The 18,206-nt window shown below is 35.1% G+C and overlaps 1 protein-coding gene across 10 annotated transcripts in view; it reads right to left on the bottom strand.

Annotated features, from left to right (window-relative positions):
- KDM6A (lysine demethylase 6A) overlaps window positions 1-18,206 on the bottom strand; it is a 213,688-nt gene that overhangs the window by 86,705 nt on the left and 108,777 nt on the right. For all 10 annotated transcript variants that reach the window (XR_012026460.1, XM_072816714.1, XM_072816709.1 and 7 more), the window contains 2 exons: window positions 5,746-5,800; window positions 1,333-1,367 (listed from right to left, as the gene is read on the bottom strand). Coding sequence is in view for 9 of the 10 variants with exons in the window: in XM_072816714.1 (XP_072672815.1) it covers window positions 1,333-1,367; window positions 5,746-5,800 (90 nt within the window). In the remaining variant the exon portion in view is untranslated. The remainder of the gene's footprint in view (window positions 1-1,332; window positions 1,368-5,745; window positions 5,801-18,206) is intronic.

Genomic DNA, 18,206 nt, shown 5'->3' on the forward strand with positions numbered 1-18,206 from the left:
AATTTTAGGGAAAAAAACAATTCTTGTTTTGAAGGCAGCAGAGAACTCTGACATAATGAGAACAGAAAGAGTTAAGACTCCAAACTCCAAGGAAGGAACAACTTTGGAGAGGGAGTGGATTTCTGTAGAGGCTTTCACCCTGGGGCCTTTGCTGATTTGGCAAAAATCAGTAGTTGACAGGAGGCTGGGATTACCACTAGCAAGACTGATCTACAAGATGATGTAATTTTCACATGCAGCTTCTCAAGGTGGATAAAATTCCAACATTAGTAGGGTACCAAACCTGAGTGTGCATAAATTCTTATTCAGTGGGCATGCATGCAAAAGTGTGTGTGTTGTGTGTGTGTGTGTGGTGGGGGTACAGCAGATGGAAGTGTCCAGAAATCTGATGTTAATTTTTAGTTTGTTTGTTTGTTTGTTTGTTTATGAGAGAGAGAGAGAGAGAGAGAGAGAGAGAGAGAGAGAGAGGCAGAGACACAGGCAGAGGGAGAAGCAGGCTCCGTGCAGGGAGCCCCACGTGGGACTCGATTCCGGGTCTCCAGGATCGCGCCCTGGGCCGAAGGCAGGTGCTCAACCGCTGGGCCACCCGGGCTGCCCTGATGTTAATTTTTCTTAAACACCCTCGTGTTGGCCCTGAAACTAAACGGACCTTACAAAATAGATGTACAAACATAACAGTGCTTCCCCCCCAAAAAAAGTTATAAAATATTTTGTGTAAACTTTGGATTATTTAATATTTTGCTTTCATACCAACTTATAACTGATTTTCCATCCCACTGCCAAGAGTAAATGTCTATGTGGTAAATCACACACAACTTTTATCACACAACTAAGCAAAATCTGCCATGCATAGAAATAAAATGTTCTAAAATTAAACTGAAAAGGTTTTTTTAAGTATAGCAATCCTAAGAGGATTGGTAATGAGATCAAGAGGTGACTTTAATATGCCTTTCAAATGGTGACATATGGAAGGGATATTTCAATCTGAAGAAAAAGCAAACTAAAAACAATGCATTATCACAACTATCTATGAATACTTTGCAAAAAAAAAGAAAAACTAGGTATCCCACATCAAGAATAAGAGAAATCTTAAATATAGTCATTTAAGGCTGCAAATAGCTCAAGATTAGAGGCAAAACCTACTAAATGAAACTTCTTCATATACAGCAAGTACTGTTTCACTAAGCAAAATCTTGAACACATTTAATGAATATAAAATATATGAAAGAGATAATGCCCAGAATCCCATTACATTATATGTATGTCTGACTTCACTTACAATAACATGGGTGTGATCACTTTTGCTTAAGTAAGGTAAATTAAAACACTTACCTGGGTTTCATATAAGTGGGCAATGTGAAATTGAACTGCAAAGATGATGGGAAATAAAAATCAATACCAATATAGTAATGTTTGGGGTAAATTAAGAATATAAAATGTCAAACATAAGCACAGTCTACACTACAGAGATTTAAGTGATAATGAGACACAACTTTTATTTTTAATAAAACAGAATATACAACAAACACTAAAGAACATGAACCTAAGATGCCACATGTGCCACATGTATTCATTGTTGGTCATTATCAAATTTTGTCAGTGTAATTATTAACATTAAAATCTATAGTAAGTTATATTCCTTAGAAAGTTCAAAATTGCAAGATGAAGCAAATAGAGAAAACTCTTATAATCTATGCATTTCAAACATGGTATTTAAAAACCAAGTTCCAAGTCAATAAAATATAGTAAAGCCACCATTTGATAAAAAAACATTAAAGCCAAAGAAAGCCTATAATTCCTTATACCATATTTCATAACATTTATAAAGAAGTCATAAAGCAGGATGATGCTAGTAATAAAACATAGAGGAAACTAGTCGTTGCATTTCTCTATTGGTTCTTCAGAATTATTAAAGGAAAAAAGGTCAAAAACTACTTAGAAGGCTAGAATAGTAAATATTCCCAAGATTAACAAAAATATGTCTTGAAAATCAAGTAAGAATATATATCAGCTTCTATTTGTAGCTCCCCTGATATTGCGCATCACCAAAGTATGAATGACTCAAAAGCAACAATGAACCAGAAATCAGAATTGGATCCTAGCTACTTCAATACTATAATTTTCATTCTTCAATGATAACTTTCTTTTTTTAATGTTCTATCTACCTGGATTTCATAGCTGGATTTCAAGGAGTCTGGGAGTCTTTCAAAGTTATATGAAAAATGTTTATGTAGATTTTTAAAAACAAGGTCCACACAGCTATTGTCAAGTATTCACTAGGGGATACACAACAAACTGTATCACTGATTGCCCTAACTTTAAGATTCACCTAGGAGGTCTGTTAAAAATACACATTCCTGAGATTCTGATTCAGTGAGCCTGGGGCATGGCCTGGAAAGTTGCGTTTTTAATCAGTTCTGCAAGAGATTTTTGATACCTATACCCTAGACCAGCACCTGGGAAGAACTAAGCTCAATAATCATAAAGAACAAAACAAACAAAATACATAATAAACTTTAAAATCCAACATTCTTAGATCGAAAGTAAAGTACTCTCTCCATAAATAATCATTAAATATCACACGTTAACTAATCAGAGGCAAAACAAAAATATCTTTAGAAGATGAAAATCAGCTTTTCATGGAAAACACATAAAAATAAAAGTTCTACATACATAAATATCCCCTCTACCTACATCTGTTGAGGGCTTTTCTCATTTTCCACTCTCCTCCCTTGAGATTCCTCTAACATAGCTCTCCCTTGAGATTCCAGTCCAAATCTCACCTTACATCACTGGAGGGAGACTGGATTAAGGTTAAGAGAATGAGAAAGAGATGGAAAATCTACACTTATTTCCCCCAATCTTTTTACTTTTCTAATAAAGGTGATAAGGAAGAAAAGAACAGCAACTAGTTAGCATCCTACTACCACCCCAAACTTCCTCCAAGCTCGGTCCCTAGGCTCTCCATCTAGGGCTTTCCTATCCAATGAATTATTAAATCCAGTGCCGTCTTTTACAGTGTGAAAACCACCACATATTGAAATTCTTAGAAGTCATCATCTAAGAAAAAGCTCCCCTTGGCTAAATCTCAATTAGAAGTGGAATTTTATTTAGAAGTGGAAATTTTTAACAAATATTACTATAAAAGGTTCTGAAATTAAACTTTATTCAGAAACTAAACATTATTTTTAAAATTAAGAGAATTAATTAAATCTAGAGGAAACAATTTTATCCCAAGGGGCCATCATATAATGAAATCTCACATAACCACAATTCTACTTTTTAAAACACCAAAACTTTAACCCGTCTTTAAAAAGTTCTAGAACCCTAAGTGTATCTATTTACTTTTTAATTGCATAAATGAACTGTGCCATAAGAGAATTATCTCATACAGACATTTTTATAAAGCTTACTTTACTTTCTATAATCTTCTGATCTTTGTAGTATCACAAAGTAACATGTAAGATTTCAAAGAATAGTTAAGGTCTGGGGCATACACAAATAGGTAATGATGTTAAAAATTCAGAGAGAAATAAGCTTTGCAAAGATAATAAAAGCCTGATACTTAAATAGTAATAATGTCTGGCTCAAAGTAGGCAGTCTACATTTGTTAGTGCTCTGTGAGACATCAGCCATTACTGTGGTTATCATGTAATCATGCAGACAGCCTAAAATAAACTACCCAAATCAACTGAACTATAATGGCCTAATCTCTCTAAATAAAGCATGTTCCCTTCCATCACAGTAACCAGCTTTGTAGCACAGAAAGTCCTGAGCCCAGGCAAACTCTTCAGTCCTAGGCAAAACAGGACATGGGTCACTCTCCCTCCTATTTCCTTTCTCAACAACGAACAGAGACAGAGACATAGTAAACTTGAAGATGTATTCATTATGGTTCAAATCATCTTCTTCACATTCAACAGGAAGTTTTCTGCCCAGTGGTGCTCATTCTACAGATGTAGGTGTTTTCCTCTCAAGCAAGAGCAATGACCTACAATTGAGATTTAACTTCAACGGAGTAGAATAAAATGAAGATTTACCAAAATATTCAGTTTGAAATTTATGAAACATCCCTCAGAAGTTATCATTCAAACTGACATATCGTTATGAGAGTTAGTTTTAAGGTACTAGATGAAATCAATTAATGAAAAGGAGCAGTTTTCCTATTCTTGCATAATTAAGGAAAAAGTATAAATTAACATTCAATAAATATATCAGTAAGTTAAATTTTTTCTAATCTAACCTCATCTTAGAAACTAAAATATTGGGCAGCCCATGTGGCTCAGCGGTTTAGCGCCACCTTCAGCCCAGGGCGTGATTCTGGAGACCCGGGATGGAGTCCCAGGTCAGGTTCCCAGCATGGAGCCTGCTTCTCCTTCTGCCTGTGTCTCTGCCTCTCTCTCTCTCTCTCTCTCTCTCATGAATAAATAAATAAAATATTAAAAAGAAAAAATAAACTAAAATATTGCTGCACTTCTTACCTTCCCATCATTTATTCTGCAAATATACTGATCAGTTTCATTTAAAGAAAATAGACGGGCACCTGGGTAGCTCAGTTGGTTAAGCCTCTGCCTTCAGCTCAGGTCATGATCCCAGGAGCCTGGGATGGAGCTCCATCTGGCTCCCTGCTCAGCAGAGAGTCTGCTTCATCCTCTGCCCTTCCCCTTGCTCGTGCTCCTTCTCCATCTTTCTCTCTCTCCCCCTCTCAAATAAATAAATAAAATCTTTAAAAAAGAAAAAATGAAAACAGAAATATTTTGTTTTCTCAGGAAATTGCCTCTCGTAAAAAATATGAGATAATTGGTCTGGTTTAGATGATGATTTAATCCACACCAGGTCATAATTCACATACTATCAAGTTACATCTTCATTTCTACAGCCTTTTCATGTATTCCATCATTTTCTTAGCCATTCTTAACACTGCCACTGCTTTTCACTTAATGCCATTCTCTAAGGTTAGAACACGAGTCACTTAAAGCAAAACACTTCCTAAAACCTAGAATCCTCTGATCTAAAATTTTAAGAATGATTCAACTTTTTATATATTATTTTTCAAGAAAGAAAGTTTTAAAGAAATCCAGCTTGAACTCAATAAATATCCTTATAACTTTTCTTGGCTACTTCCAATAAATATGCCAACATACACTTATTGATAAACCTATCATAATCAAACCAATCTGCTTTGGGAATGAAACATACACAGAAGCAGAATATAACTGAAGTAAACCACTATATCAGAACTGTTTCTCACACACATTCTTTTTTAATTAATTGAAAAATGTCACTTCAAACTTTATATATATGATGTGTAAAACCAGAACAAAAAAAAATCAAAGGATGCATTCATAATTATCAATAATTTTAATACCACAGACCAGGAATCAGTGAGGTATCACATAAGAATCTTTGTATACTCATTTTTCCTAAAAGACTGGCAAACTCTGTTTTTAATCTCTCAAGTCATCTACAATATAATGCACAAATAATCAATTTTGTTCATTAGTGTGGACAATTTTAATTCAACAACCCAGTTCACGTATCTATTTTAGACATAGGCTGTTCACAATAACTGGTCTTACATGTTCCATCTGTACAAGTAGCCATGGCAACCAATACAGTTAGATTCAACAATTCTAGAAGAAAAATTACATAGGATTTTATTACTATCATCATCATCACTACTATTATTATTTGCCATGAGGTGATCTGAATACATGTAGAAAACCATTACTTAAAAATACTTACTTTCAGCATTGGACAAAGTGCATGGATTGCAGTCAACCAAAGCTAACTGAAAATGCTGCAAGAAGAGAATGAGAAAAATCAGTGTACTAAATTCAGTCATATAAATGTGTCCTAATTTTCAGGTACATTAAGTCTGACATAATTCATGAAAACTACGCTATACAAATAAAACATATTAGACATCCAATGAGAATTACTTTGTACATTTACTGCTGATGACAGACGGGTTGCTGGGTTACTTTCTTGAGACAGCCGAGAATGGAGAATTAACTTTATGAAGTTATCTTATGTATAATTTTGTTTATATGAAAAAAGCTTCAGAAAGTCTTCAAGTAAATAGTACCAGTTATAGAGGAGTTTAAATAGTTTATTATTTAAAAAGCTGAAAGTAAAAGTTCAATGGTATTAATGTCAGAATACCACTGCTTATCTCAAAATAAGACATGAACTTTAGAAACAAAATACTATGATAATAAAGGGTAAAACTATCTACCCTTACTGATTCTTCAATAATCATTGTATTTGGTGCCTTTAGAACTATTTGAAATACTACCAAGAATGCATCAAATAGCCTGTACTCAACTTCATCTTTGAAATATCATTATCTTTTTAGGAATGCATGTACTATTTATTATATGTGTAGGGAATATTAAACCACTAATAGTTTACAATATCCACTTTAAATAACATATCAGCCTGTCCAAAAATACATGTTAAAATTCAATGAATAACACTAATTTCTAAGAACATAAATCACGATCAAGAACACTAGATAAAAAAAAAAAAAAAGAAGAAGAAGAAGAACACTAGATAATAGGGATGCCTGGGTGGCTCAGCGGTTTAGTGCCTGCCTTTAGCCCAGGGAGTGATCCTGGAGTCCCAGGATCAAGTTCCGCATCAGGCTCCCTGCATGGAGCCTGCTTCTCCCTCTGCCTATGTCTCTGCATCTCACATGAATAAATAAATAAAAATATTTTAACAAATTAAAGAAAAAAAAAAAACAGAATACTAGGTAACATTTGACATCTACTTTATCAACATTAAACCTAAGAAAGACAAACAAGTACTAGAGTTGGTATAAAATTCTTAGGATAAAAAAAAAAAAAACTCTTTGAACTCTTCTAAAAAAATATTTCCATATATGTATGTATATTCAAATTTTCTGAGTCCCTACAAGATTTTAGCACTAAAAGTAATCAACAGCCAAAGTATAAATCCAGTTTAAAAAACTGACCACAATAAGCTCATTCTTATCCACAACCCAAGTATCTAAATAGTTGTATTTTTTTATAACTACTGAACAAACTGAAAATTGATATGCATAATGACAACTTCTAGATAGAAACTCAAAAAGCTTTCTTTATCAAGAAAAATAATCATTAGCAAGCCCTCAGGACTATATTTCAACGTGGAATGAACAAAACTGCACTTGGTCGACTAGAACCCTCAATTAACAAAAATAAACTAACGTCAGCTACCCAGTGTTTTACTTTAAGATAGATTAGAAAGCATCGTTTGGTATGAAAACAGTAGCTATGATATTCCTTCACAAATGTCTGTTATGTGCAAGCATAATTAGGCTAGCCTACATCTGCAGTACTCTTTAAATTTTAAGGGCTGTAATATTCTGAATGGGCAAACTACTAACAAAGTATGACCCTTAAATATTAAATCCACTCAACAAATATTTGTCAAGTATCTATAATGCCCTTAAGACAAGGCAGGCACTAGAAATACAATGGTCAACAAAACAAAAGTGAAAGTTTGTCACAGCTAAGTGAAAAAAACATCCAACATCTGAACACTTTAAGAACTGCTTTTATTAAAACAAAACAAAACAAAAAAGAACTGTTTTTATTCTCCCTTGAACTAAGCGGATCGTATATACACTCAAACATTCCTGGAATCTGCTACCACAGCAAAAGAAACCAGACTATTTTAAAGAGTACTTGTATACCTGGATCTAATATAACACATTGTATGTCAACTGTACCTCAATAAAGAAAATAAAAAGTGAGCACCATGAAAGCAAAGCATGCATTATAACCAATTGCCTTCCCCTGGACAAAAATAGAAGCAGTAGCCACACATTCAGATTATACTACATTTGAGTCTAGCCTATTCTGTCCGCATACGGAGAGAAGACAGACCTTTTCTAACTGAATCATGAAAGGATACAAACTGACCTGCAAAGAGGAAGTCTTCAAGATGGCGGTATTTTAGTTTTACTATTACCATGATATCTCACAGAGAACAGAGAGATGTATAATTTGAATTGTCTAGACTGTATTTCATCTATCAATATGCAAGGTTCTGCAATGAAACCTGGCAGAAGCAATTCTGAACAGTTTTATGTAAGTATTAGTCAATCTTAAAAGCACCAATGAAGGCAGTGATGTATCATTTCAAAACCACAACATCGGGCAGCCCGGGGGGCTCAGCGGTTTAGTGCCACTTTCAGCCCGGGGCAGGATCCTGGAGACCCAGGATCGAGTACATGTCAGGCTCCCTGCATGGAGCCTGCTTCTCCCTCTGCCTGTGTTTCTGCCTCTCTCTCTCTCTCTCTCTCTCTCTCTCTCTCTTTCTCTGTCTCTCATGAATAAATAAATAAAATCTTAAAAAAAAAAAAAAGTCATCGTGAAATACTGAACATTTCCAAACAGTAACAATACAGAAAAATTACTTGGCAACAGAGTACGTAGTCAAAAACACGCATGTGAGAATAAAGGAACTTACAGAATAATTGATAAATATAAGAAACTATATAAAACTACCTCATATAAAGAAAAACAACGGTACAATTTCCAGTAAACTGAAGAGCGATGAGGGACTGGGGTGGGGTCGAATGACCTCAGAGTTTTATTTCGCGTATCTAAACCAGATGCAAAATAGATGTTTCTATTAACATATAAGTCAGCAGAAGTGACTATCAATTACAATAATCAGCCCCAAGATCTGAAAATACCATGGTATAATATCCAGCACCCATCCCTGCAACCAACAGAAGCAGCTAGGAAACATCTGCACCTCACATGAAAATACTGTAGTATGGGAACTGACTATTGCAATGTGAAATAGTTACTACATGGTAGAGGCTTCTGCAGTTCAAAGACTACATACAAACCTCAAGGCAGAAAGCATTCTACAGAAAATTAATTTCCAAGCAAGATTTACCTAACATGTTTTTTTAATGTTATGGTGATTTTCTTTTTATAGAGCACTTCTGGTCCAATTTAACAAAAAGGATCTATTCATAACAATTTCTGTTGACATCTTTATTACTAAAGTCACTTTTTGTTTTAAAAGCTTTTGACTTGTTCCATATTTCAAAATAACTTGATAGCATTTTCCTTTATATAGACCAAGGAACTTGATTTCTGTCTGGAGGGGGAGAATCTATATTCATGTAATTAACATGTAAAACTCAGGTTTCAAAACTTTATTTCTCTTTAAATTGTTTTACTTCTACCTGTATAGTCTGTATCACAAATCTTTTCAATTGGAGAACCCTTCAACTATATTCCCAATCCTCAATACAAGGAATGATACAACTCTTTTTTTTTGGGGGGGGGGGGGGGAGAGGGGTAATTAACAAATTATGTGTGCTTAAGTTTTTAAAATCTGGAGCAATGTTTGGATTCTAGATCCAACCTTAGATATTCTGACTTGGAAGGTTGGGGCTGACACCCTGTAAACCAGAAAAAAAGCTTCTACAAGTTATCCCAATGCACAATCAGGGTTAAACGCCACTATTTTTAAGTTTTTAAACTGTGTACTTGCCCCCAAACTTTACTTCAGACAATGTAGACAAGATGTGTGTAGTCGATACTATTGTCTCTATTCAATTAGCATAGACACAGCCTTTTAAGAATGAAATGTTGGCAACACCAGGAATTCTGCTATGGCTAAGCATCTACAAGTGAATACATGGCTCACTTAAATTAATGTTCTATTAGAAGCTTAAAAGAGAATTCCATAACAGAATCCAAAAGATGTAGATGAGAAAAAAGAAAAGAGGTACTTCATTCAGTCTGAGGAAACAACTTGTTATTTTCACCCAGCCCTTATGAAAGAGTTTCAATGGACCATTTTAAGTGAGAAATGGGAAGGAATGTCATGTACTCTTGCAAGTCAAGTGATTTTTTTTTCTTTTTCATTGTTAAAGATAGCCACAATTCTAGAAGTATTAATTAAAACCAACAACTTCATTCCTAAACCTAATAGTCGATGATAAATGAATGAGTCTAGGGAAATGTCCTGGGATATGATGGTACTTCAAGGATTTGCTCTTTGAAAATGAGATACAGAACTGAAAGTGGAAGGTTCTGATAGGGCTTAGGAGTCACACTGCTGGGTAAGCTGATCTGATTGAGGTTCTTTCAAAGCCCTCAAACTCAAGTTTTTCTGATTCTCTGTAATACAAGGTTATTACAACATTTAAGGAGAAACTCCACTCCACACAAGTAACTAACAGTTTCCAACCTGGTGTCTCCCAAAAATATCCTTAACAAAAAAAGTAAAACAAAAGACACTGTATACTAAAGATGTTCAAAATCTTTGTCTCACAATGCCTCTTTATGGCTCCACACTTCTGTCTATATCCAACATTTGATACTCTTCAGGTACCTCCAACTCAATATACTCCCAAAGGACTCATCACTACTCAGATCTTTCCACCTCCCAATCCCAAAACCTTCTACTTTCTTTATTGCCTACTTTAGTTAACAAAAAAATGAATTAGGCCAATAAATAAATAAATAATCTATTCCCACAATAAATCAGTTAATAAATTAACTCCTTAAGATCTATAGAACTGGAGTGGCCTGGGTGGCTCAGTCAGTTAAGTGCATGCCTTGAGCTCAGGTCATTATCCCAGGGTGCTGAGATTGAGCCTCAAGTCGGGCTCCCTATCCAGCAGAGTCTGCTTCTCCCTTTCCTTCGCCCCCGCCCCCTGCCAACTTGTGTTCTCTCAAATAAATAAAAATCTTTAAAAACATTTATTTTTTTAAAAAATCTATAGAATATATTACTTCTCATCCATCTATCCACTGAAAACCCAAATATCCCATGGATCTTGCTCATCTTTTTTCCTATAAGAGTCCTACCTAGTCTCCCAACTCATTTCTATCATACTTTATGAAAGTACAGGTATGCAATTAACTAGAAACTTTAAAACACCAGTACTAGTATGTGTCTAATCTGTGTACACAAATGGTCAGAATAGAGGATGACTTCTTTCCCAAGTTCTTTAAATCTAGTAGTGTACGATTTGTTTTCACATCAAAATTAAGACAGATATTTACACTAATAACAAATTCAAGATGAATATGATATATATTTTATAAAGGGAATAAAATGCTGTTTTGGAACACAACCCTTCTTTTTCTTTTTTTTTATTTTTTTTAACCCTTCTTTTTCAAATGTGGTATTAGATACACTGAATGTTTCATTAAGTTGCATTTGAAGACCAAGTATTCACAGCATGAATTTATTTATTTTTATTTTTATTTATTTATGATAGAGAGAGAGAGAGGCAGAGACATAGGCAGAGGGAGAAGCAGGCTCCATGCACCGGGAGCCCGATGTGGGATTCGATCCCGAGTCTCCAGGATCGCGCCCTGGGCCAAAGGCAGGCGCCAAACCGCTGCACCACCCAGGGATCCCCACAGCATGAATTTAAATTGTTATGGGTAAACATAAAAAAATTACATTTTGATTAGAAATGATTTCTTGTAGTTAAAATATATTTGAAGGAGAGAAAACTGAACTCACCCTAACTCCTTTGTATCAAAGAATGGTGACTGCATATCTATGAGCAGTCATATCCTTTTCAAACATGCATTTTGGAGAAACTGAGGTACTTCTGTTGTTTAAACTACTTCAAGCTTAAAAGTATGTATGTAATAGAACAAAGGGCAGAAATAAGTATCAAATGGAAAAACAAAACTGAGCAGGCAGAGTGAAGTGGAGAGAGCATTATGAAGTGGCAAGATATACCAATTAGGAGATCACCTCATATCAAAGAATAATATCTAGGAAAGATTAAAAGGTAAAATACAAGTTGAAAAGTAGAGGAAAAAGGAAGCAGCAGGACAAAATGGACAGACAGAAAACAAAGTAAACAGTAACAACTATCCTTTGCCAAAAGCAACAGTGATATTACATTCAGGTGAAGCAGAGTTCCACGCTGCTGCGAGAATTAGGGAGATGCTGTTTAAAGGCACAAACTTGGAACTAGTTGATAACTAAGTCCCAGAGAGCTAATGCACAGCACAGAGATTAGAGTCAACAATACTGTATTATAAACTTCAAAGCTGCTGAGAGACTAGGTCTTATTGTTCCCACCACAAAAAAGAAATGATAATTATGTGATGAGACAGAGGTGCCACCTAACCCTACAGTGATAAATCACACTGCAATATATAAATGTATCAAATCAACATGTTGTATACTTTAAACTTAGACAATGTCATATGTCAATTATGTCTAAATAAAACAAATTTTAAAGAATTCAAATTTTCAAAATGCCAGCTGGAGAGTTAAGCTATTGAGCACTATGAAGTATTAAATAGGGCAGGGGCAGGCATGGAGAAATAACAGCAACTTTCATGATCTTCAGACAACTGAACTAATAAGAATATGCTGTTAAAACTTCAACAAAGAAATATTAAAGATATTTTAGAAACCTAAGGCACAGTTAAAATTAATTAAATAGCTAGCATTCAAATTCTAAGTATATTTATAATAGAGTTCACAGTATCTTAATTAAATGCAATGATTTATATATTCTACACTAAGAAATAAAATAATAAAAGACAAGAGGGATTTTCGCAGATTCCAAAAGTGGTTTCTCAAAGGGAATCTATATCCTCGTGCCTTTACTTATTCCTTCTGCCTTAATATCTTGGCATAAAAAATATGACAATAAAAGTCCAGAGTCCACGAAGGGTCTAAGATCAAATCAGACACCTGGAAATGAAGTAGTTCCTGGAATAGAGTAAGGTAAAAAGCAAGTGGAAATGGTATTTCACTCAGTAGTTTCATGCTGTGTATAACAGTAGAGGGGAGACAAGCTGAATGAACTGGTGAATGGGAATGTTTGGAGAAAACAAATGCACTGCCAGTTTGTCTAGAAAAAAAATTCTGTTAAAAGGTGATAAATAAAACCAGCCTCTCCGCCCCCTCCCAATCTTTCCAGCCTACCCTATGATACGCATTTATCATTTTATAGCCTCTTCCATTTCATTTATCTATTCAAGAAACACTAAGCACTTGGTACAACGCCAAACTAACATCCAAGTCTCATTTGAATTCAATCTATTTCCTTCACATTGTCCCTGCAATTCTCATCTTCCTCTTTCTTATTAACCCCTTCAAATCAGCACTTATCATCTTTAAATACCAAATAATAAGGGAACTTATACTGGTATCCAGCCAATTATCCACAGGTCCAATTAAAAAGCCATACTCTTGGGCAGCCCCAGTGGCGCAGCCTGGGGCGTGATTCTGGAGACCCGGGATAGAGTCCCACATTGGGCTCCCTGCATGGGGCCTGCTTCTCCCTCTGCCTGCGTCTCTGCCTGCCTCTCTCTCTCTGAATGAATAAATAAATAAATCTTTAAAAAAAAAAAAAAAAAAGCCATACTCTTTACCTTTAAAATTCAAAAAAGTTCCAATGTTGTCATATTCCAGGCAAACTTAAATATATAAATAGTAGGGAGAATTTCTACATCATCTTCATTAAATTAAATAGATTCACTGGCATTGACTGACTGAAGAATATGGGTGTTATTACATCTTATTTTGCATTTCCTTCCTTCACATGAGGGAAATAATTAAGAGTCTGCCAGGATGTAAAAATTAGAGGCATGTCTTAGAAATGACAAATCCACCATTTGCTTCAACGTGGATGGAACTGGAGGGTATTATGCTGAATGAAGTAAGTCAATCGGAGAAGGACAAACATCATATGTTCTCATTCATTTGGGGAATATAAATAATAGTGAAAGGGAATAGAAGGGAAGGGAGAAGAAATGTGTGGGAAATATCAGAAAGGGAGACAGAACATAAAGACTCCTAACTCTGGGAAATGAACTAGGGGTGGTGGAAGGGGAGGAGGGCGGGGGGTGGGGGTGAATGGGTGATGGGCACTGAGGGGGGCACTTGACGGGATGAGCACTGGGTGTTATTCTGTAGGTTGGCAAATTGAACACCAATAAAAAATAAATTTGTTATAAAAAAATTAGAGGCATGATATAAAATTATTTGTCAAAATTAGAGTACTTTTATTGAAGTAATGATCATACACTGCACCTCAAATATATAACAAATGTAAGCAAATATCATTAACATCATTAAAAAGTAATGAAATAAAACTCTGAATTAATTATATGGTGTTAAAGAGGCAACCAAACCTACTTGGGGGGCGGATATTATCTGAAGCAGAGAAGAAAAAACAACAAATACCATGTAGTAATGTCATCCTGGAATGGACTCTGGTTCAAATACTATTAAACTAGTTAATAAATTAAGAAGTGGTACCTCCACCATTCACTAAACGCATAAATCTTTATTGGCCAATCTAATGGAAAAATAAGCTGGGCATTAACTTCACATTTCTGATGATGGGCACAGTAGCAAAAATAAAAATATTAAATTCTAGGATGGGAAAATGGATTTCATAAATAATATCTATTCTGGTCCCAAACTGAGAACCTTCAGATATATTCAACAAACTAAGAACTAAAAACGGAGGCTGAAAAAACTTGCCAGATATTTTCATATACATATATGTGTGTGTGCATGTATGTATGTGTACATGTATATAAATTTATTGTTTATAATAATCTTGTAGAGTGGGGACAGTTACTCCAGTAACTACAGACACAAGGAGGATCAGAAGAGTTAGGAATCAGGGCACCTGGGTGGCTCAGTGGTTGAGCGTCTGCCTTTAGCTCAGGGCATGATCCAGGGGGTCCTGGGATCAAGTTCCACATCAGGCTCCCCACAGCAAGCCTGATTCTCCCGCTGCTTATGTCTTTGCCTCTCTGTGTCTCTCTCATGAATGAATAAATAAAATCTTTTAAAAAAACAAAACAAAAAGAAGAGTTAGGCATTTTGCCCAAGGTCACACAATTAGTCATATGGCAGGATCTAATTTTAAACCCAAATTTGCTTGCTCTGAGAGGTGTTTACATAGTACCAAAACAGAATGAATCAGTTTCGGAGATTCATTTTACCAAAATGTAAAAAAGTTATTTACCAGGGATATAAATAAAACAGAAGGTCCTGGAATCCATTTCAGGTGTAGGTGAAAATAAATCTATTATGAAAGTATACTGCATTTTATCATTGAAAACCTGTATACATTATATTCCTCTTCAAGGGAGGGAAACAAAATGAGTTGAAGACCTGATCTCTAATGGACATCAAAATACTTTTTACCTACCCCTCACTCCTCCATCAGATAGGAACAGTGTATCTAGGGAAATGAGCCCTGCTCAAAAACTGGCCTAAGAGTTAGGCCGTTTAATAAGTTCTTAATAAGGAATCAATTGAGAATGGCCATATGGCCCATTTCTGGCCAATGAGATGCCAAAAGTATTCTTGAAGGGATCAACAGCAAGTCAGGATCTTTCTCCTTTATGACATGATGATCAGATATTTACTAAGCACTGATCATACGCCAGCACTATACTAAGCACCTATAGCACTACTATCTTTCTATATGAGACACGAAAACTGAATCATCTCACTTTGTATCCTGTGACTTTACTGAATTCATTTATTACTTCTAATAGTTTTTTGGTAAGGTTTTTAGGGTTTTCTACATTTCACTTTGATTGTACCCAGCAACCAGCCTTAAGAATAAGCCAACACAGAACAGAGAAGAAAAGGAATCCTTGATGAAACCTTGGATAGGCTGACTCAACCAATCTTGAAGGCTGTATTTCACATTATACAAGCAATTTTTAATTGTTACTTTTTAATTTTTAATTGTTACTTTAATCAGCTTCAATTGGGAGTTTCTGAGCATGCAGGCCAAAGCATCTATACCAATAAATATGCTTCTACAAAAGTTTCAGTAGCCAATCTACTTTAGGAAAACTGAAGGCCACCTAAGGAGAGAGGGACATATCATTCCTTCTGATTCCTATGCCACCTAAGGAGAGAGGGACATATCATTCCTTCTGATTCCTATCTTCATTTGCACTAAATGCTAAGCACTTAGAGTACTACCTGAAATACCTCCTCCTTGACTAAAAATGATGATGTCTAAAATTCTCCTTTTGAAAACAGGGAATATTAGAGAGAGAAGCCTTAAAAGAAACCAATGTCAAAATGAGACAAAAATCAAAGGCAACTTTCTCATTATGGGGAAGAGAAATAGCAAGGACTCCTAAAATTCTTATCTATGTTCACACAAATGAAATAAACATCAGGATGATCATCAAGTATTTTAACAAGACTGTACTTAACATTTTTGCTACAATTGCTGACCTGAAGGTTTGTTACCCTTTTTATGCCTAACAAACAAAAGCTATACACAGGAAGTCTCTATTGAACCTGAGTAAGCAACAATACTTCCAATTCATCATGGAACACTGTCCAATACTGTTGCCCCTGATTAAAAAGGATTTTAAGTATTGCTATCTTCATGGAAGCAGAGCTTGGCATCCACAGAATTATGTAAGACACCACTGTACTGATGTTCAGAGAGCCAAATTCTATAATATGGGACATTATCTGATTATTTTTTCCACTCAAATATATTTCCAGAGCAACATTTACCAAACTGCTATCAAAAACATATCTGCCACATAGAACAGTCATATTATGACAACATTATAAAGGGATCAAATAAGTTCACTTTATATTAGACATAATAAGAATATTTCTTAGCTAATATATACTGTGAATGGCCAAGAGGAGGTTAAAATACTCAAGGTGGCATATCTGAAATTATTTTCCATTTCAAATCCACTCACATCCCATAGTATATACAGTTCACTCTTGAATAACACAGGTTTGAAACTCCATGGGCCCACTTATTTATGGGTTGTTTTTTTTTTGCATAAATGTATTTTCTCTTCCTTATGATTTTCTTAACATTTTCTTTTCTCCAACTTACTTCATTTTAAGAATACAGCATACGATACATATAATATATGTGTTAAGCAACTCCAGGTTATAGATGAGGCTTTCAGTGGGTTATTAGTAGTTACACTGCTGAGGAGTCACACGCAGGTTTTCAACTCGGGGGCGGGGGGTGCGGGGGGGGGGGGGGGCACATAACCCCCACATTGTTCAAGGGTCAACTGTTTGAGAAATGCTGCTCTACATTTGAGGAAATCTGGTAATTTCCAGGCATCCTTCACTCTCCACATTACCTAATTTTACCTTCGCGCCAATTCCTCAAACTGCACTTACCTTTGACAACTGTGTAATCGAAATACTTCACAATCTACTTGGTTTTAGTGTTTTTGGTTATATATCACTCTTTCATATCAACACTGTTTTTTATAAACTCATGAAAGATAGAAACAGTAGTTGCATAATTGTCTACTTTAAAACTCTAGAACAATTAAATATACCTTTAAAAAAACCTTCAGTAGGGCCTTCTTAGTGAATTCAAATTCAACCTACTGTAAAGTCTTTATCATTCTTTATCTCCCTCCCACCCCCATTTCAGGATTAAGATAATCTGCAGTGGAGACTTACAACATGGCAACCATTATAGTCTTAAATTCACAACAATTTAAACTTTTTCCTAGAACTTCTAGTCCTTCAAAAAGCAATGCTTTTGCTGTATAGGAATGCACTATTTCTATGAAAAGCCCAGTAAGACCTAAAGTGATGGCATAGACAGCACAAGAAACTCAATTAAAAAATTGAGAAATATCAAATTTCCACTGAAAGTAAAATATTTAAAACAACAATATATTATCTTTTCCTAACAATGTTTATATTCACGAATGAGCAATTCAAATGATTTGCAGAGAATACTTTTTTAATAATTTAGATATGGGATGTGTCCTGCTGGTAGAGGTTGACGGAATTCTAGTGAGACCCATGCAAAGAAATAGGCCAGGTTGGGATCACAGATACAGCACCATTAAGCAGCTGGACCTGACCTATATAGTGGCCAATCATTTACAGTGGACTGATTTAGATGTCCAAACTGAGATTGAAACATTCTTTTCCTGATGACAGACTTCAATTAAAACTTAAAAAAAAAAAAAAGTGTAATGGTACCATCAGTTACCTATGTCTTAGGATCATAACTACTTTGTACCCTGAAACCCAACTTTGTGTATCTTCCAGTTCATAGCTGATAAAGCAGTTCTTTCACCTAAATTTTCAAATTTTCTTTTGAAGTGCCAATATAAATTCCAACATTTCTCAATGCTCTAATATTTAACAACAATCCATCCCCCCAAAAAATGCACAAAATGAAACAT

The sequence above is a fragment of the Canis lupus genome, chromosome X, assembly GCF_048164855.1.
Source record: "Canis lupus baileyi chromosome X, mCanLup2.hap1, whole genome shotgun sequence".
In the NCBI taxonomy this organism is placed as follows: Eukaryota; Metazoa; Chordata; class Mammalia; order Carnivora; family Canidae; genus Canis; species Canis lupus.